The 23,127-nt window shown below is 35.3% G+C and overlaps 1 protein-coding gene across 2 annotated transcripts in view; it reads right to left on the bottom strand.

The window, feature by feature from the left end:
* Positions 1-23,127, bottom strand: part of LOC148309749 (uncharacterized) — a 74,704-nt gene that overhangs the window by 9,878 nt on the left and 41,699 nt on the right. Inside the window, exons 2-6 of one of the 2 annotated variants that reach the window (XM_088259594.1) lie at positions 19,049-19,101; positions 4,610-4,788; positions 3,500-3,601; positions 1,319-1,618; positions 366-626 (exon numbers count right to left, since the gene is read on the bottom strand). In XM_088259594.1, the coding sequence (XP_088115720.1) occupies positions 366-626; positions 1,319-1,618; positions 3,500-3,542 (604 nt within the window). In that variant the 5' untranslated portion in view covers positions 3,543-3,601; positions 4,610-4,788; positions 19,049-19,101. Of the gene's footprint in view, positions 1-365; positions 627-1,318; positions 1,619-3,499; positions 3,602-4,609; positions 4,789-4,931; positions 5,099-19,048; positions 19,102-23,127 lie in introns of those variants that run through there. The other variant, XM_088259593.1, reaches the window with a different exon arrangement.

Genomic DNA, 23,127 nt, shown 5'->3' with positions numbered 1-23,127 from the left:
CTACCTTCCCTTACTATCTTACTGGCAGACATCTACCTTCACACCAACTTCCCCGGACTATCTTACTGGCAGACATCAACCTTCTCATCTACCTTCCCTTACTATCTTACTGGCAGACATCTACCTTCACACCAACTTCCCCTGACTATCTTACTGGCAGACATCTACCTTCCCTTACTATCTTACTGGCAGACATCTACCGTCACACCAACTTCCCCTGACTATCTTACTGGCAGACATCTACCTTCACATTTACCTTCTCTTACTATCTTACTGGCAGACATGCCTCAGAAATAGAAACTTTGGTGGTTATTCCTTTTTTTTAAAGTATATGATGCTTCTGAAAAATTATACAAAATGATTACCGAAAGTTGGAGCGGTGGACTTTTCAGGCATCTTAGCAATTTTTTTCTTCCGGATGTGTTTCTCAACAATAATCGATTCCTTTTTTTTTCTTTTTCCTTTTGTAACCTTATCATCTAAACTTGTTTTAATTCCTAAAGTAACAGGAACAGTTGTACTATCTGTATGATTTATTACTTTTTCCATGTTTTCTTTATCATTTTCCAAACTGCTTGGGCTTTTCTCCACTGTAGAGATCTGTTCCGATGTTTCCAAACATGTTTCTGAAAATTTGAAAAATAATTAGAAGTATTAATATAAATTATTAATGGACTGTGTATTTTTAAATAAACTATTAAATGCCCCTTAAGAGGATACAATGCAACACAGAATTCAATCACCGGCCGACTGCCGTAGAGGTAAAACGTCTATCTGAATCATAAATTTTCTTAAATCTTAATTTTTTTTTTAAATCCTCTTAACCTTTCAACAACTCTTTTCTTTTCAAAACCATATACTTAATTAATTCCAAGAAAAACTTGGTTTTTCAATGCAAAAATGGTGTTTTGAGAAAAAAATCACTTACGTAAATGTGACCTAGATTTAGAGAATATTAAGTGGCGACGTAACGAATACTCGGCCTTGAGTGAGATTATCTCGCGCTTCTCTGCTTCCCACTTTCCACTAACCCTAGCTATTTTATTTTTAGCCATCCATCACGCACTAAGTGGTTGAATACAATTTTAACTTAAATATCAAGTACTCATAAAAGAATAAGCTATCATTCAAGTTAGAATATTACAAAAGTCAGTTATCTGATGGTCAGTTTTATTGAATTAGGAATGTGATATTCTTTCAAAATGGATAGGATTACTTTAGTGCCCGTAGAACTGAATGTTGAATTTGTATATGAATAAAGACTGGTGAAAAAGTTTCAAGATAAACATCACTGTAATTAAATTATATAAAAGTATACCATCGGTTGTGATAAGTAGCGTGGTTGTGGAGTTGGGGAGGATAGTTGAAATGGTTGCCTCGTCGGATGTCTTGCGGGTGATTTTCTTCAGAGTGTGATTTTTTGCAATGTCTGGTTCCTTTTTTGTTCTTTTTCGTTTTGTGGCTTTCTTATTACCATCTTTGACTGTTTTATCCTCTGAAATAGGTGGAATCGTTGGACGATCCGCATCATTTATTACTTTTTCCACATTTTCTTTATCTACACTGGTTGGACACTTTTCTAATACTGACATCTCTTCTGGCTTTTCCAAATATATTTCTGCAAATAGAAAAAAAAATTGCAACTGCTAGTTTATTTTCAGCACTAAAGCGAGTTCTAAAACGATGAAATAACGGATTCTATTCAGTGCTCACATGTTACGCATGTTCTCATATGAAAACATCTGTAACAATATTGTACGTTTGTATTGGTATGTCTTTATATTTACTTGGATGCATTATACAAACTGATTTTTAAATCATTACGTAGGTTAGTTTTGATATATCGCAATGCGCAAATTACTACAGTAAGTTGAAAAGCAAATATTTGTGTATGCACATTTTAGCATGCCTCAATGTTCTTTTAAAGCATCAATGTTTGAACAGTAGCAAATGGGAATGGGAATCCACTGCTCTACTTTTAAAGCATCAATGTTTGAACAGTAGCAAATGGGAATGGGAATCCACTGCTCTACTTTTAAAGCATCAATGTTTGAACAGTAGCAAATGGGAATGGGAATCCACTGCTCTACTTTTAAAGCATCAATGTTTGAACAGTAGCAAATGGGAATGGGAATCCACTGCTCTACTTTTAAAGCACCAATGTTTGAACAGTAGCAAATGGGAATGGGAATCCACTGCTCTACTTTTAAAGCACCAATGTTTGAACAGTAGCAAATGGGAATGGGAATCCACTGCTCTACTTTTAAAGCACCAATGTTTGAACAGTAGCAAATGGGAATGGGAATCCACTGCTCTACTTTTAAAGCACCAATGTTTGAACAGTAGCAAATGGGAATGGGAATCCACTGCTCTACTTTCTCAAAGAAAAACTCGTACATAAGAAACCTAAATTAGAACTAAAAATTTTGTACAAAGCAAAGCATAATTTTTTTATTGATTATCTTAATACTTAATCTTGGTACTCATTTAAGGTACAACTTCATTCTAAATTAGGAATTTATCGGAGAGTATGGACGATCCTTATCATTCAACCAAAATTTGTCCCAAAGAAGTTTGGTGGAAAATGTTACATTTGGGCTTATAATTCAAAGTGCTGTTTATTTATTTATGCAAAGAAAGATAGAACTTGTAGTGTTATCTGTGGACTTCAGCAAGTTTTTGTACAATTATCTATTTACTGACTGATCAACTTATCTATTTGTTAAGACAAAATTGATGGTTAATCTCTGAAATTATAAGAGAGAAAAAAAACACATTGACAGGTAAATTAAAGATAGATTTTGAGTCTACGTAATTCTTTTATTAATATACTTTTAAATGAAATAACTTTACGGTGGACTCAGTCAAGTACTGACCACCGATGATAAACGGCCACCAGGCTGTCAACACTGACAAGCGCGTCAAGTGGCCGTCCCACCGAGCTGGCGGAAGGTGAGCCCTTAAAAACACCCGACGGACACCAGACTGTCCTCGTTTCTCGTTTGTCATCGCCCAGCAGGCAACTGCTACCAGCCAGCATCGTCATTCCAGTATTTAAATTCAGTGATTACATTTCTCTATTGCAGATTTATATTATATAGTTCAGTTTTTAAGTATCAAATTGTGTGAACAAGAATGTCAATAAACCACCTACAAACACGTAAGTGGATTGTTGTTATTTAAACGCCCTTCTGAGAACTCATGTGGAAGTTAAAACGCACTTTAACCTACCCCCATAAATATTTTATTTATTGTTTCGGCATTAACTTTGTGGTAAGACATGTTACAATGATTAAAGAATGATGGAAGTTTAACTTCCGAAACATGTAGTCTTTAATAAAACTCAAGTGGTTAAAACAAGTGTTTTCTTTAATCATCACCCCCGCAATATGTGTATTATTTTAGTTGATGAGTTTATAAATTAAGATCGAGTATGTGTACTGCAGTGGAGTTCTGTACTGCGGCGTACTGTAGTGTAGTGCAGTGTAGTGTAGCGTACCTGTGGGAGGCGGGATGGCAAGAGGCAGCCCAGCACGTAGCATACAGCGCACCAACCCCCACACCACGCCGCGAAGTGCCACGACGTTTCCCCGGTCAGCTCCTGCAACACACCGCACCGCCTTCCATAACAGCCTCACTCAAATATCTACAAACTACTTCTGGGTTGATAACTCCCATCTTGAAAGTGACATTTCCATTGTAGGGATCATCTCTAGAATGAAGTAGAACCTCCCTCTGAAGATGATAATGACAATCGCTAGCCTAAGGGGTGTAAGTAAAAAATTGGTACCTTTCACGAGTCATTTAAAGTGCTATAACTTTGTTACATACATTAATTTTACAGTCAAAATTTCATTCCATCTAATTATTATAAAATAGTATAGCACTTATTACGAACAAAGCTATAGTGCTTCAAATCCGTCTCCTGAATAGTGGCCATTTGTCACCGACTAACCACGGGCAATATCCGAGTGATAGACCAATCAATAGACCCCCGGGGGTCCCCGGGATCATTCGGGGGTCCATTTGTGGGTCCCTGAACAATGTCAGGGGGTCCGCGTAAGGTTTGAAATAAAATTTAAAAAATTGTGGCATTTTTATTTATTTTTAATGATTGCGAAGTCTGGAAAACCGCACACTATTGGCGAAGAACTTATTCTAGCAGGTGTAAGTGAGGTAATACCCGCTGTGTTGCGCAAACTAGCTTTCGATATTGTAAAAAGAATTCCCCCGAGTAACAATGCTGCACGAAGAAGGATGTAGAAATGGCTATGTGTAGAAAACTCTATATGTGACTACTTAAAAACATCTGAATTCTCTATAAAGCTTGAGTCAACATTACCAGAAAACGAAGCTTTACTTTTAGCTTAAGTGAGATTTGTAAAAAAAGAAAACTTTCCCAAAAATTGTTATTTGCTATGATTGGAAACCGACATTCTTCAACAAAATGTTTTATTTATTTTTAATTTTTACCACCATTTAAGAAATCAAAGTTAAATTTGTAATTTTTCTTTTATGCAGTTATTTACCCAGGGTCCGTGGGCAAGATTTGACTATGAAAAGAGTTTGGGAATCACTCATCTATAGCATAGAGAAATGTGTGTCCCACCTGAAGAGAGTCCCTCCAGCTTCGTGACCCGCTCCTGCAGCTGGCGGATGGAGAGCAGAGAGTGCTGCAGGATCAGGATCTTGGTGGCGGGCGGGCTGGCCCCCGGGAGGACGGCAGCCAGGGCCCTGTAGGCGTCCGCCAGACGCTCTCGACGTTGTTTCTCCCAATTCCGACATTTTCTGCAAACAATTCGCGAAATCTTACTACAAGAGAGTTCTCTTGATATTAAAAAAAATAACAGTTAAAACACAATTTGAGCTAAAACAAAATAACTAAATGATCGAAAATGAACGACAGTGATATTTTCCGATATTTTACATACTTGTGACTTCTATTTGCGCTCTTTTTCCTCGGCTTCTTCGTGGGGTTGTCTTTTTCTCCCACAGTCATATGTAATCAAATATAAATTAAGACATTGAAAAAAGTAAACATTATTAATTTTTGACAGCTGAAGAGCCGATTTCGAATTCCATAGACAAAATAGTTTAACGCGGGGCTACATGTATGACGGTCGAGTTGTGCGCACGCACCTCATAGGAATTGTTACCCCTCCCACCGTCTCCGACCTTGTCACAGTGGCGCGTTTTTTTAAAAATTATTACTTAGTAATACTCTTCTTCTTTTTTTAAAGATTTTCACCTTTCTAGTGTTCTAGCCCAGGCATGTCAAACTCGCGGTCCGCGGGCCGCATGCGGCCAGCAAGTATTTTTTTTGCGGCCCGCGGATACATTATATATTTTTGTTATATTTTTCATTTCTTATAATTCCTCATTGCTCCCTTTTGTTCCCATGAACATATGATATTATTTTAAAAAATCATTAAGTTGGATCTACTGTGCCTCATGTGACTGTTTTGAATTATAAATTATTCACTTAAAGTTACATAAAGATGAAAATGAGACTTTGATTTTTTTATGTGGATCGCCAGCGCACCCAAAATAGCTTACGCGGCCCTTGGTGCCTTTTGAGCTTGACACCTCTACTAGCCAGTGTCGAGTTATGTAGGAATAGCTCAAAATTACATAAATATGTATTTTTTAAATACATCAATAAAACATTTTTTTTTGGTTGAATTTATTCCGAAAAAAAAAATACATAGGATTATTTCTTGGGTACAAAAAACTACGCAAAAAGTCATCGAGAGAACAAACTAATAATATGGCTCAAACACCAATTACACATTAACAAGCTCATCGCGTTCAATTATACTGCGGACAATCACGATGCTGAAAAAAATAGCGATTTTCAAAACACTACAACTATATCGAAAATATGAAATAATATGAATTTATGTTTGCGGATACTGATCTTTTTGTGCGTAGCTCACGCTTATACTTCTTTTGAAACAAGCGAGTATAAACATCAGTCATCGAAGAGGCTAAAACCTTTTAGGAGTTTATCCTCGCAAATTTGTTATAAATAGTTAAATAGTTAAAATTCATGTACGAATGTATAATTATACATTCGTACATGAAATTTAACTATTTTTTTATTCAATACACACTGACATAAAATATTGTGACAAGACTGTGAGGACATATGTATGTACTTTCAATAGCGCAAAGATACTTTTAAGACATTCGACTCATTGGCATCACTTTTCAGTCATAGCTAATTCAGCTTAACGCGTAGTGATAGTTGTACGCGCCTGGTGCGTATGCGTACGCTAGTGTGTTTTTTTAACGGATTTTAGAAATTTACTACACATTTCTATTTCCTTTCGAGGTTATATTTTGTTTGATAAGTGACCTCGATATCAAATTTATAAAGTATAGATACTTAGAAGAAAGGTACTAGAGTACCTATTAGTAGTTTCTAAAATCCAGTATAAATACTTGTTCCATCTCCGTAGTAGTATACTGAGATGGAAAAAAAACTACTAAGAGCGTTACCATACTGGAGGTCCAGGGTTCCAGGAGTGTAATAAATATATATAATATATATATATAGTGCAATAAATATAAATATATATATATATATATATATATATATATATATATATATATATATATATATATATATATATATATATATATATATATATATATACATATATATATATATATATATATATATATATATATATATATATATATATATATATATATATATATATATATATATATATATATATATATATATATATATATATATAATATGTATATATATATATTTACAGAAATATGAAACAATAAAATATTTAGATTTCCTATAATAAAGGCTGTAATTTTATGTTTTATATGTTTATGGAAAGATCAAATATTTTTTGTGTTGTTTTTAAGCTTATTTTCTGTTGTTGTTTGAGTTTGGGGAGATCGAGGAAATAAGGCGTAGAACGCATCAACCCATGGTCACAACTTACAACTGCCATAGGCGATTTATTTGGCTAGGTCATGAAAAAAAATCAGAAGAGCTTGGAGGCAGTTTGTGGACTCCATATGCTTCACATATATAATGTTGCTTAATCTCCATGCGGATATAGATTAAGTAAATAAGTAATTTATTTGTCTTGTCTATATGAAATTTGAATTTCAATGGACTTCTTGAAGAACTTAAGCACGAGTTCACTGAAGTAAAAGCCAGCACTGCCTGCGAGGTAAATCCGACATCGAATCCATTATTTGAAAAGCAATGTTTTTTGCGATTCGCTATATGGTATATCCCTTTTCACCCCTCTCGGGGCGTATTTTCTCATTGGCGAATTCTCCCAGCGAATAGGATCACCTCGCAGCATCCTCCGCGCATGCGCCCTCACACCCGCACCCTCCCTTTCTTTACTATGGGGGTAAAATATCTTCATAATTGAAGGTTATTTTCATAATTTAACATGTCGATGATTATTTATTGAATCAGCATTACCCAGATCCGCTCCCTATGAAGTCCTCAGACTGCCTCCAAGCTGTTCCGTCAGCTTCTAGATCCTTTGCGCCAAATCAGGTGAAAGATTAAAAAGAGACGAGTTTGACGGCTCTCGGGAGGCGAGGGAAGTACGAGCACACGGCCTAGCGCCTAGCCAACTGCATCCCTTTTCTCGACGACAGTTGTGACCATGGGTTGCTTTCAAAGAAAATATGGGAAAGGAAGGTATAGGAAAAAAAAATATCCAGACGAGTTAAAAAATTAAATTTTATTAAATTTCTTTCGCAATTCGGGCCTCAACGCTAGTTTACCAGTGAAAGGTATATTCAACAACGCCACGATGTGACACGCTGTATTATGGTTTTATATTTAAATTACATTAAAATATAGTATTATCACATAATTAGCATATATTTCTGGCTTAAGAGTCCGCCAAACCAACCACGGGACCACAAGCCGACACATATTCGTTACAACTTATTGTAGGTACATACAATTGTATTGTCGTTTTATCGAGTGCGTCGTAAGTTGAATTTATGAATATGTCGTTCAAGTACTTCATCCTGAATAAGAAATTTAAAAATGCGTGGGCATTCAAAAATAACTATTTAAATTACAGAAAATAGCTACCTACTTGGGTAGACAATTTTTTTGACAACTTGGGAAAAGCTTTTCTTCCATTCCATAATATGAGTATTTTTATGCTATGGAAAAATTATTATACACCGAATATATATTATGTATTCATTTTAAATCAAACACAGATTTTTTAGTCTACTAAGTTGTATTTTATTAACAAAAACACATTAAAAAAATATGTGTTTTTGTTAATAAAATACAACTTAGTAGACTCAAAAAATCTGTGTTTGATTAAAAATTAATACATAAATTAAAACGCAGTTCTACAAATTAAACGCCAAATCAATAAATATACCGAATAAGTACCTACCCTCAGGCAGCCAATAGTATTTGATTTACCGGGAGAGATGATAAACAAAATATCACGGCTAACCGTCTATGTTAAAAACAAAAATACACGATTTCATAAATACCTAAGGCATAGGAGCCTTAAAACATTAGTACAAACTACCATACAAGTTGAAAATGGTCAGAGATGCGCATGTTCTCAAATTCCCGAATTGTTTATCTCGAGGGCGAGAGTTACCCCCTTTTATAGACAGCTTGTCTAAAGCCAATATAGTACAGAGTGGTTATTTGCGAAACGGTAACAGTTGCAACTGCTTTTTAATATTTTTTAGTCCAATTCTAAATATGATCTCCGGTGGAAAGTTAAGTCTCTTGGGACTTTTATTAGGGAGACTAGAGATAACAGAAGAATATTGAATTTACAAAATAATATTATAGCCATTTTATCAGCGATTACAGTGGCGAGTACATTTCGTGTCGACTGGTGAGTTTTTCGGCTCCATCCGAACATTTTAATCTGAGCTCAGTGGCAGTTATCAGGCGCCCTCTCACCCTGCCGCCGAGCCAACAGCGCCGAGCTATGCACCCAACAACCGGCACAAAGTATGCAATCACGTAACCCCGACCCTACCACGAACAGCCAGTCTCCGGGCAGATATTTTACTTCTTTTATAACAGTAATTATTATTAATCTTCACGTAAATCAGCTCGGTTAGTAGTTAACCTTTCCCCGCGATAGGAAGAGGGCGCGCGGCGCGACCTCCTCGCTGATACTCTCCTCCGACTGATTGCTGTGTCGACACTTAATTTCTTTGCTTTAAATTAGTTTAACGCAAAAAATCAATCGAACAAAAAATCATTTTGTCGATTGAGAAATGTTAACCATTATTTTCACATTTCATTTTTATTATTATTCTTTTTCAAACCCTCATCCGCACCCGATGGTGTATATGGCGCTGCATCATATAAATGCAGTGTTATCTTGATCGATAACACACGAAGGAAAGGTGATCAGCCCTTCTTTTTAGGTACCAGTCCAGGGTAATATTGAATAAATATTAGAGTGATAATTAGAGTGATTTGATGAAAATCAAATATATTTATTAAACCCCCTTTGGGAATCGAACCCGGGACCTCCAATACGGTAGCCGAGCGTGCTGACGATTACATTAAGGAGGCTGACGTTTTTACTATTACCCTAAGAGTATTCTACAGGCTTGTCTGTAAGTAAAATAGTAAAAATAGGGAAGGTAGATATGAAAAATGCATCACAAACACCCAGACCAATTGAAAATAAATATTTCCTGAATAAATTTGGAAATCACTGAAATTGAGCCCGGGGCGCCAGTTTCGCAGTCGAGCGTCTAGCCAACTACGCCGTGGCACTTCCGTAGGCTCAATTTCCTCATGGCGGTCTATCTATCTTCTAATGATGAAGACATTACCTCTCGAAGCCGTATTATGGGCAATAGTAGGTCCCGCACCCCTGGGAGTCGGCGCCCACTGATAACGAACCTCTGTCATCTATGGTATATTAACGTCACATTTGCGAATATGCCAACGGTTTGCTTTTATTTTATTTTCATTGACGTTGGCGATTTTTTAAATAAAATCTTATAGCTCTTTCGAGACATGCTCGTCACATTTTAATTCACCGAAAGGCATTGTTTTGAAATAGTCTTATCGTAGACTTGAAATAATAATATTTTTCTTTGATAAATTCAATTTATTATCTACCTCAGGACGGTTTTTAAAAATATCAGTTAACTTTAACGATAATAGCAGTTAGGGAGTGTGACGGTCCCGAGAGCTCCTTCAAGCGATCAATAATATATTATCTTTGTTTTGACAGTTGAATGATGATATGTACAAATATATATGTACTGATAAAACTGTATCCGACAAATCTTCATCAGATAAATACTGAGTTCATTTTCTTATAATTTGTAAATATATCATTCCTGTACGTAAAACAATTTTGTGCACCAAATATGAGAACCTTATAAACAAGCGTTATTTGTAATTTTTAAATAGTTTTGCAGTGTTCTCATTTTTTAAATTTTCTGTATTTACTTTTGTCTAGATTATTCTCGTTACCCAAGACGTACTATGACTTATGTCTCGAATAACAATTATTTATGGGATTACATAAATGATACCTCGTCAAATTGACGATCTCGATAAGTATACTCGTACATAGCCCAGAAAATTGAATAGCGTTTTGTTGGCGACAGTTTCACAGCTCCCGCGGATTGCTGCGTTCTACGCCTTATTTGCACGTACCACCACACGCCTAAATTTCTACTTATACATTCTCATTCCATGTACCACCCCTCGTTTTACACCCTTATTTATAAGAGAATATGTTTAATACAGGCATTGAATTGATACAACTAATACCATCTTTATAAGCTAGCAGCATTCACTTTATATCTGCGTTTAGCAGAGATTCTAAACTCTATATTAAAATGTATATTATTAGTTGATGTTTTGTATTCAAATCCAGTTTATTGTATCACTCGTATTTCTAATATGTTTTATGAGATACGGGGTAGGTACCCGAGTTTAGGTTTCACCGACATTATTAGTAATTAGATTTTAAACACGGCGTGTAAAGTGTGTTGGTGACACACCATATTGATCCTAATTAAAAGAAGTGTAGTGAGGGCAGAGCGCCGGCAGGGTGCGGCGCCTCTCCCTCCGGAGGGTGCGGCGGCGGGCGGGGGAGGGACACTCCCTGCACCCGCGTGGCTACTAGATATGCGAACGTAGACTCATTACACGAGACACCAAATAAATATATTACTTTTAAAAAATGTGACTGCCTGAAAAAACGGATCGACAAATTTCAAAATGCCAACGTCGCGTCGTCAGAAATAAAATTCCAAAAGTAAGTTATAGGGACTACCGGATGTAAAAATAATTATACTTAATGGTCCATCCTGTATTCCTTATCCAAAACCATTTCCTTCCGACTACAGATACTATGTTTACACCTTAGTACATGTACACCAGTAGACATGCAGCGTGCAACATATTTGCGATTGCATAACACAATTTAATAATGTGTAAACAACTTATTATTCGCGTAAAATGATAATAAATTTATTATTCGCCGCTTTATTCTCGGTGAAACGGGGGTTATCAATGAAGTCGTAAACACACACATTTCAAATACATTTTTATCTCAATTATTTTTTGTCAATAACACTGGAAAGTCATATTTATAATTAAAATTTTTTTTTTTTTATTGATATCAAGGTTAATTTTTTTTATATTTTTTATAAATGTTTTATTTTTTTATATATACATACGAGTATATAAAATGGAATACGACAAATAAATTATTTTTCATTACCGTTCTTATCGCTCTTTGAATAATTAAACGCTACATATTGCCTCATCGTCACATTTATAATTTTGTTTAAGGCCGAGATCTCTAGCTTGTCTCGAGCGTTCAGAATCCGCTCAGCCACGGTCAGGGCTGCGCGTGTGTCGACGACCGATTTTTTCAAAGAATGTATATTGTTTTTTTTGTTTTTTAGAATATACATGGATTTTTTAAACTCATTACATTTAAATAACTCTTTCTTTTCTAAACCATATAATTATTAACAAGAAAAACTTATTTTTTCAATGCAAAAACGGCGTTTTAAAAAAAATCAATGTAAAACATTGTCTGGATTTAGAGAAAATAAAGTACCTACACGTGTAATATTTCAACTCAATAACTGGTATCAGCCGACTGCGGATTCCTAGATCCTGGATGCATTTGTATATGGTCATTATGACAGCAATCATACTGACATCGTTATATTGCACCTACTAGGGGAGGGGGAGGGGGTTACAGTAATAATCAAAAATCGATAGAGATGACAACCTACATCGAAAGCGATCTTTTTTCCCTAAAAATCATTAAAACTTCTTTGTATTATGAACAGCGTCATTACATAAGTATGTTTTAATTTAAACGAGGCAGGGATGCTTCTCAGCAGATTTTCTCTCGACGAATTTCAAATAAAGGATAAAGTGTAATCTGCGCATATAACATAACACACGCGAAGGCGTGTAAATAAAGTTAATGTAGATGTAAAAAAAATACATCGCGTAATGTACAGAAAACGATTTTGACAAGTAGGTACGTATCTTATATTACATCGTGTATATGAAACATAATATTTTAAGTCGGCGTATTCGTTGATTTTCCAATTAGTTTGGAGTTAGGTATAGCTGTTAAAAATGCGTTATTTGAAAAATACTGTCCTTTTCGTGTACGCCTACTCGTCCCCGGGGCTAGAGGTAGCCCAACTCCTGGAGAGAGGGAGGCTTATAGGGTTGGTTCCGAGATGCCGCGCAAAGCGCCACTAGAAGGGAAATCGTCGCCCTATTCCGAGTCCCCTCGTCTCTGTCACTACTGACGTGAAGAGGATCACTTTGTTCATTAATCAAATACACAATACACCGGACATAATACCGGTAAAGCACAAAAATATAAGCAAAGTAAACATGCTTAATTTCACATATAGAGTGAAGTTGTATAAGTAAAATTCGAGCAATGTGATAGAAAAACCGGTTTTAGATTTTGTTAAAACAAATTAATTAACGATTTCATATTAAAATAATATCCTTTGTTTTTCCTTATTGTATAAAAACGCTAAAATGCAGGTTTCTGTTTCAGATGGGAAAATGCGAATACGAATCGGGAGTAAGGATGTAGTCCTGTATCCTGTATCCTGTATCCCGACGTAATTTTGCAATACGATCCCTTGATTTATTTCTCAGACTGGTCCCGGGATTCCACCTAGATATGTGGCTCTATAGCAACCATGTTAATACATTTCGTATCATAAAAAATACCTCTCTCTCTTCTCAAAAAACCTCCTCATTTCATTATGTATTCTTTACCTGGTTACCTACTTTTATTTTTTGTTTCTCTTTTTTAATACTTCTGTCCAAAGTCGGAAACGTTATTGGTGTTTTAAGAAGGTACTAATGAATCATCAATATTATGAAAATGTCGAAATTATATTATTAGCAATGTTTTTATTGATTTCATTTCGATTCAAGTCTTGGAATTAAGAACATGTTGTTGTGTAATTTTCGTGTTTTAAACAAAAATCCCGATTCAAGCAATTGACACTCGGTTCTGCGTCCCCTTTGAAATTCATCCTTGCAATGCAATTCCAATGAATACCAATATTTTCTAATTTAATTTTTAGATTCAAATTTTTTAATTATAACAATATGTAATATGTTGACAAAGATATTCGGTTTTTACTGTGTCCTGGGAAAAAAATGCGACATGTGTGGTTTTTGTCAAAGTCTAAATTAAAAAAAAATATATTGTGTCAATAAAGGATAACTTTAAAGGAGAATTATGCAAAATTATTAAGATGAATATTTTTTCATTACGCGTATTCTGTAACCCGGTTAAAAAAGTTTGACCAGTTTAACGAAAAGCCCATACAAAAAAATGAGATGGTTCTCGACCCCTCCGTCAAAATTTTTAAATGTTTATAAGTATACATTATCCTCTGAATATATATTGAAAAACAAGGATACGCGAGTTACCTTATGTTTAAAAAATCGTAAAAGAGAATTAAAAAATTCGATCGCGTAACATAAATCGTGATACCCGAGTACCGAAATATAGTGACTAGCTTTCGGGCCGCGGTCATGATATGAGCACACGAGCAGCGAGCAGCGGACGATCAGGCAAAGAAGAATCGGCGTCACCGTCGACCACCGGCGTCCACCCCTCCTTTGTAATTACCGCTCGCCGCTCGTTTCCTGACCGAGGCCTCATTGCTCATTGCATTCACAATCTACAGATTGCACTTCGACCAACGCTCTTTTTTGTTTTTCACAGTTTTTCCTTACTTGCGTTCAAAATTTACATTTAATATTAAGACGTCTTATCTCAATGTGTGGGAAATCAAACATATTGAATGAACACATAATTGCTCAAAAATTAATTAATTTAATATTGGCAACGTTATAAAACAAGCGTACTTAACCTTAGTGTTTAAGGGGTATATTTGACATTTTGTGAGCAGATAATTTAGTTGATAATCGATATTAGTAATGTTAGTAAATAACCACTCACCGACTACTTCTGTCTACCGGTTTCGAGACGTACCCGTCTCTTCGTCAGGACATACACTACAATTTAACAATCATGCGAACAACACTACACCACACCCACTTAGTACTATTCACATACACTATCACTACACATGCAAAACATGCAGAGCGAGTTGTTAGTCCCACCATGCTTTTGGGAAACTGCAAAAGCATGGTGGGACTAACAACTCGCTCTGCATGTTTTGCATGTGTAGTGATAGTGTATGTGAATAGTACTAAGTGGGTGTGGTGTAGTGTTGTTCGCATGATTGTTAAATTGTAGTGTATGTCCTGACGAAGAGACGGGTATGCTCGAAACCGGTAGACAGAAGTAGTCGGTGAGTGGTTATTTACTAACATTACTAATATCAATTAAAATGTTTGACCACAAAGTAAATGCTTTGAATATAAATAATATAGTTGATAATCAATTGCAAGGCGCATGCGAGGTTATATGTCAGACGAGTCCAATATGTACTTAGATGACTTTTTTTGTAATTGGTACGAAAAAAAGAACATTTGGATAAATGTGTAGGTACTTCTAAAGGATGATGGATTCGGAGATAGACATCTCTCAATTTTTTTTCTGGATCAACACTCTGCATATTGGTATATTGTGTTAACGCAACATCATTTTGGTATTTAATTTATTTCTTCGGGTTGCAAAAACCGTCAAATTTGCAATGGCGGAATTAGTGACAGGTCAACAGCGCATATGTAATAATTACTATTATTTTCAGAATCAACCAATATCGCTTTGCGATCGACAGAAAAATATAGAAAATTTATTAGGATATGGACAAAAAAAAGTTATCGTGTCTAATCTATGAGAGTAAGTATTTACACTTAGGTATCTTTGACATAAGCAACGTATAAAAAACAGTAAAAAACATACCTGTTATATGATGTGTTACCGATGTATTGGAGCTGTATGTGTTACAGATGTAGCTATCGCGGGCGTTTGACATTTTCGGAGAGTAAAACGATATTTATTCACGAATCGATAAAAGTTAAGCAAATTGCAACCATTTGCACTAATAACAAAATTGAACTGTCAACGTACGTTTGTTAAACGAATGGAACCATAGAGAAAGTATAAAAATTTGTGAACTTTCCATTACATGGTCAAATTTTAACAGATTTTTTACATGGTTTGATACAAATGGAACAAACCAAGACAATTAAATGTAAATCGCCTCAGGAATCTCTACAAATTACATTAATAATTATAGTTTATGTACCTACGTATTTGTGTATAATTCGTAAGATTCTCTCAAATGTAACTCTCAAAGGTTAGGAACCGCTAGGGTCTATAATATCCTAATATTTACCGCTTTATTTGTTTAAAATCTCTATTTCACACATTGTTTAACTACCAACATTTGAGACATTTGAGTTGTCTATTCCCCGATTTCGGTGCCCATACACGCTTTTATCGGAATATTTCATAATGCGCGGTTTCCGACGGTTTATTGGGGATGCTCCTAGTGGGCGGGAAGCCCCGCAGGTCCGTCCCTGAAACCTGCAGCCCCCCAGTAGCACATACCACTTAGGCAAAAGGAAACACTCGATACAACATCATTCTTCGTGGCACTTCCCACATGCTGACACGCGGTGATCGTATTGCTTCCCAGCGCAGAGAAGCCGAGACCGGGGAAGACAGAATATATGGGTACCTACTTACTATGAGTAGGTATTATTAGGGGAATAAGGGAATTATTACGTAAAATGTAAATCATATCCCTAGGAATATTACATAATTATATTCATTTTTACTCACAGTGAGAATGAACTTCTCTCTAATCGCTTAGTTAAGACATTGTAAATTTAGTTTAGTACTATCTATTGTAATCGACCACCAGCAGTATTTAACCATTTAGACGAGGCAATTGATTTTTCAATTTTCTCTAAAAAAAGTTCAAAAGTGTCGATACACGAAAAAAAAGGTTGAATCTTGTATGTTTTTATAAAAATTTATTAATGTGTATATTGATACACACTTCCATCTATTTTAAGTTTATTTTTAAAGAAAAAAAAAATCTGTTAAAAAATGAACATAATTATTTTTCAGTACATTACAAAATTATGTCATTGTAGACATATTTTAAGTCTGTATTTAGTATACGCAAGATATCGTTTTAGACATTTACTTTGACATAAAATTAGGAATAAATTAAACAATTTTTAGTGAATTGTGACTTTTTTATTAGACTTGTTTATATTCTTACAAATATAAAGTTGTTTCCTACATAATGGCGACTTAAATTGATATCGGTACAGCACACAAGCAGTGTTTTTATTGGGTTGATGCAAAAGTTTTGACCGTTTTTTACATATATTTTTTTTAATTTTTTTTTTCTTGTGTATTATTTATTTAATAAATTATATAATTTCCATCAGTTCTTTTAACCTTCTTTCATCTTTTTATCAACTTATTAATACTAGTAGTATAAAATTCCGCGGATTTTAATGCGAAAAATGAAGTAAGGGATGTTTTTACCTGCTCTATAGAATAATTTTTTTCATCATTAAAATTTTTTCGCAGTGATTGGAATAAATAAAAATCAGAAAGAGCAAGATCTGGAAAATACAGTGGATGCTTGATAACATCCCAATTTAACTCATTTAGCTTGTGTTGGGTCATCATAGCCACATGTGGTCGCGCGTTGTCCTGATGAAACACTGCCCCTTTTCTGTTTACCAATTCTGGTCTATCCTTTTGAAGGACCATGTTCAATTTGTATAATTGCTGACAATATCGTTCTGCTGTACTTGTCTTATCGTGTTCTAAGAGTTCAAAATACACAATACCCTTATTATTCCACCAAACACAAAGTATAACTTTTTTTATGGATTTCGGCTTTCGAAGTTGTTAATGGGGCTTGTCCAGGTATAGTCCAATGTCTTTTTCTTGTCACGTTGTTGTACACGACCCATTTCTCATCTCCCGTCACCAAACGATGCAAAAAAGGTTCATGTTTTTGTCTCGCACTCAAAGCAACGCGCGTTGAAACACGATCCAATAAATTGGCAGCCGACAATTTATGAGGTATCCAAACGTCGTACCGCGAAACCATTTCCATACGCTTCAAATGTCTTAATGCGATTGTTTGGTTGACTCCCATCATTGACACAATCTCCCTGATGGTTAGACGTGGATTGGTGTCAATTATGACTTTTAATTCGTCGTCATCAGACTTCAATGGCCGCCCGGTACGTGGTTTATCAATGAGTGAAAAATCTCCAGATCGGAATTTTGCAAACCATCTTCGTACCTGTCGAACTTTGATGACATCTGCTCCATACACTTCACAAATGTTTTTGGTTGCCACACTCGCGGTATTGTCTTTACGGAATTCATAAAGTAAACAATACGTAAATTCACTTTATCGAACGACATTTTGAACAAATACAAGGGGTTATAACTGTACTCTGGCCAGGCCAAAACTGAATAGAAAGTAGAGGGAAAGCATCCTTTATACAATGGAATTATAAAAAAAGAAGATTTTATTCATAATTTATGAAAAAAAAATTTTTTACCTGGGATCATAAAAAACGGTCATTACTTTTGCATCAACCCAATATATGGCAACCCAATATATCGTTTAAACAGCATTCGTGAGACATTAAGTGTTGGCGATAAAATGGCACCCAGCATCTAAGGGGTTAAAACGAGAGGGATTGTTTTTCAGTACTGAAGCGTTGCATCGCATCGAGTGACGTGTTACCGACCGCCCGCCCCTCCGCCGCCAGTCGCCAATCCGCCGCACCTTAGTTCAGAAGTCAACACGTTACGGCACACCGAAGAATATATAAATGTTAATGAATTATTCCATATCCACTTCTAACTCCGATTTGTCCGGCACATTACATATCTGTGACATTACATATATTTCAGCGCCTGCTCGCGGCTGTTCCGATAGGTGTATATCGGTACAGGCGCTGAAATATCCTCGAATCAGCACCATCAGCGGGAACTTACATAAAATAATTTTCATTCCTTTTTTATCCTTATCCACACGTGGCAGAGCATAGTTTTTAGTGTATTTTTTCGTTACAAAAAATATTTTGTAAACTCCATTGATAAACTTACCTTTACCATTACTTGGTGTACAAAACAAAAAGAGCATAAAAATTCAATACTCGACTCGTTTTTCTTTTCTTCAAATTTGCAGACTAACTCCTTTTTTGATTGACCCAGTTAATGCCAATTATTGCATTATCATAAATTTCATAGAGTATTTTCATGAAGTCAATTTAAAATATCAATTTTCTCGACACGTTTAGACAATTCTTTAATATTATAAAAATAAAAATAAAATTACTTTTTTTTCATTACATTTTTTCCGTTTTTTATTGTTAATCACATACAAAAACACCTATTTTTGTACTAGCCATTTCAAAAATGAATAATTGCTTGATATTTCCTATAAAACACAGTACATACATAATAATTACAGGTTATAATAATTTTAATAGGTAATTATTAAGAATTACTAGTTTACAGATTTTAAATAACTCATTATTTACCAATAAAAAAATGTAACTGTAGGAACCATGAACCCTTCTTATAGTGACGGGACCTGAAACATAAAACTGCGTATTATTTGTCTGATTCATGTGTTATTCGATTAAGTTCCGCAGTATAAAATCAGCGCAGAATGCAGAATACCATTCTGAATGGAGGACTTTATTTTTCTGAAGAAATAATAATTTTTGATGAAATCGAGAGATAAGGAAAAGGGTCGAGATAAAAAACAAGTAATAAATATCTAACAAACGGGAAGCTTGAATAATATAATGACAACATTATCAACGTTAAGATATGTACTAGAATTGTATTTTATTAAAACGAGAAATGAACCAATAAACTGGAAACCTAAGAGGTCATGATTTATTATATAAAGGAAATTAATTATAATCTATTGTTGCGTCTATAAACGTGGTTAGCGAACTTGTAGTGCACGACCACGATAACCGCTTCACCCACGAGGGGTTGATAATACCGAGCCTCTAGTTCATGACCACTGACCACGATACGCGTATCGTCCACAACGAGTGGTTGACGGTCCTCTAGTCGAGTCTCTAGCCCGCGACCATGATACCAGCTTTACACAAAAAGAAGTGTTTACAATAAGCGCGGAAGTAGAATATATCAATAATTATAATTATCAAAATACAATAGTAAAAAAATCTCAAAGACGGGTTGGTGCACTTTTAAAAATTAGCTCCTGATTTAGGAAATGTTGAATGTTAATACAGTGAGGCGCGAAGTATAAAATTATTCGCGCAATGGCAAATAGACGTTGCCTGTCAGCTTCCAGCTAATCTGGCATTCAGTCGCTGGTTGTAAATATCGGTGAGTACTTAATCTTGTGAATACAGAAGTGAACACGTGTGGTTCCTAACCCCGACCGTAATCCTGCGGGAGATCTGATCCCGGCTGACGGCGCGACTGGCGCTCGACGCTACACCTCACCGTCGTGTCGCAACTCATTTTACTACCAAATCTGTGAACACCGGACACCTCTCAACTGCTCTCTAGCATACACATATTGTTACATCCCTAACCTATTGTAATATGTACCTACTCCAGGACGGGGAGAACTATTCACCTACAAAACGCATGTAACGTAAACATGTTAAAGGTTTAATGCAAAAGGATCTTTGTCAAATTTGACAAAGTTTTTCTTCTTCTTCGTGTGGCTTGTCAGGTCCCCCTGCGTTGGCGATCACTATGACAAAGGCTCGGCGGTCCTGCGCCGTCCGGAACAACTCCACTCCTCCCATCCCGGTCCAGTCGCGGATGTTGCGAAGCCACGATGTTCGCTCTCTGCCAGCTCCTCACAGTCCTTCTATTTTTCCCATCATTATGATTTGCAGAATGTAATACTTTTCTGCACGAAATAAGTGACGCAGATACGAATTATTCTGAATATTGAAGTTTTTAATATAGTTAAGGAACAAAAAATTTTTTTTGGTGTCGGCCGAATCGCATATCAACATAATAATTTTTAAATAATTTCTTAATAATACTAAATACAAAAACTTTGGTTGTAAATATTGATTTTTCAATTTATTTTCACCCTAAACTTTTTTGAGAGTAAAATTTCAAAGAGAGAAATTTTCAAATAAATCGTTTACTACAGTTTAATGGACCATTTACACTACGATTTGTGACATCTACTGATGAAAAACAGCACTATCTAAGTGAATTATAAATGTAATGGTTTTTAACCAGCCTATGACGGTCGTAAGCCCTGTAAATGCCCAGACTTCCATATTCTTCTTCACCTATGTTGAGATGTCGTTGCTTGGTTTCTGTGCATTGAAATAAACAGAGTGCTACGAGAATAACCCCTATATTGCTGATACAATCTAACAAATACGATCGTTTGGGAATAAAAGCTTATCCGATCAGAACTGTCGTATTCCATTTTTGTTCCAAATGATATGGGGATATATTTATTTGGGTAACTGGTCGGTACCTACTTATACAAACGGTGTCAGCCAACTAAAATAAACATTTATGGCCAAGATTTTATCGATATCTTTTCGAAACACTGTGTTAAAAATATTCGTGAATTAATAATCGATTTATATTCGAATGGATTTGAATGGCTCGTGAGGTAGATAGCGCGCTTTCTAGTATTAGGACTTGACTTCTTATGCAGTAAACGAACTATGCACTGTGTGCCTTTAAAAAATATATAAGTACTTACAATAAATTTCTTAATTTACAATAACCCTTCTTTTTTCTCTTTACTTTGTTTGCTTCTCGCAATGTGTATACATATATTATAATATACAGAACAGGGCATCGATTACATACGAATGTTAGTTTTAACTACTGGGCGTCTATTTCTAATGACTAACATTAATCAAACAGGCTGTCAATCCGTTTTGTCGATAGTTAAAGTTAAAAAATAGTGAATAATAATTTTAAAGCTATCCACACTACGTAGTTGAAACCTGGGTTAATTTCATATTTAATGGCTTTTAAATTTATCCATTTTGACGCCATTATTTGAAATTGCATTAATAAAATGCAGCAGGTTTTCTTTTGTAAAAGAGGGTCTGATTAGTAGCCTTAATCAAGATTTTCTAGACTTCAACCCCGTTGCATTAGCCGCCATTTTGAATTATATATATTTTTCAACATACGTCACTCCGTGTCATCAAATGGTAACATTATAACTATAAAATTATAACTTTGTAGCGAAAATTACATTGACTTCTATTTGTTAAAATACAAACTAGGAAAGCTTCTTCAGAATCTTTACTGGTGTACGGTGTACATCTTCTAATTCTTATTTAAGAAGATTTGCACCCAATACTGCCATGAGTTACAGCAACGTATCGATGCAGTGTCATCTCGATCCTTAATTACGAGTATATGAAGGCAAGGTGCGAGGTGATCAGTTCCGCGGATCAGGGTAATATTAATCAGTCCAGGGCAGTACAAATATTTCATAGTCAGAATGATAACTAAACTGGTCAATTAAGGTTTGTGTTTAAAATGTCACGTAAAGATCAAATTGTAAAAATATATTATTTCAAAGGAAGAAATAAAAAAAGTATACATTAAAAAGGAATGTAAGGCTGAGTTAGGGATAGTTGAAAAGATTGAGATTGTTTGTGGTGGTATTGACACGAAGAGTGAACGGATGACAGGATATTTGAGGATACATATATTACAGGATATTTGAGGATATTTCCCAAATATGAATGGAAGAATAGAACATGAATGGCCTAAAAAGACTATATCAATCAAAACCTGAATAATGTCGTAACTGGAGTCCATGTATGAAAAAATGTATTGATGCAGAGGAAGCGAGAAGAGTATGACAGGACATACGAGTGAGGCGTTCCATCCTCTCTACCTACGCCAGCAGGAAGGACCGTGATCCTAATAGCATACTTGTAAAAAAGAATCGGAGCAATTTTCAGAGTTTCATTATTTGATTTTTTAAATAAGTTCCAATACAAGAACAACATCGGCTCCTCTTGATTCAAACACAGATATGTACGTGAATAAACATAACTCGGTTGATACTCAAAAGAGAAATGAGAAAGTTCATGCGAAATAATATGTCCCCACATTTTGTATTCACTATTGACTATTCGCGTGCACAGATCTCACAAAATCAAAAAGCCAGCTATTAATCGCATAGCTGACGTTCAACATATTCAAATTATGTACTTAACTTTTTGAGGCGGTTTTTACGTAGAGAAATCTTCATTTAGAAAACATCGCATAGCGCATAGAGCTGACGGTGATACCTCGTTCCGTCTGCGTCTACCTGGATAAAGATTCATTATCACATTTCAAACATATTTTTGCGATAAATTTATAATGGAGGAAATGATTACAACATGAAAAATCAATCATATCTTAGAAGAAATAACTGTCTCTTCAAGGACTCGAACCCGGGACCCTAATTGACATAAGCAGTCTGTTACCTTAGTCGACAAATTAGACTTACCCTATTGTTTTTTTTTTAATTGTGCTAAAATATTTTTAAATATGCCCCTAGAAAAAGCTACGTGCCGAAAAACTTCAAAATTTGGAAATATGAATTGGATCAGACCAAATTATTATTTTTATT

This window comes from Brachycentrus maculatus, unplaced genomic scaffold (genome assembly GCF_059751285.1).
Source record: "Brachycentrus maculatus isolate JH-2025_06_01 unplaced genomic scaffold, ASM5975128v1 h1tg000118l, whole genome shotgun sequence".
Taxonomy (NCBI): Eukaryota; Metazoa; Arthropoda; class Insecta; order Trichoptera; family Brachycentridae; genus Brachycentrus; species Brachycentrus maculatus.
Note: the sequence above shows the minus strand (reverse complement) of the source record. Positions and strands in the feature narration are given on the sequence as shown.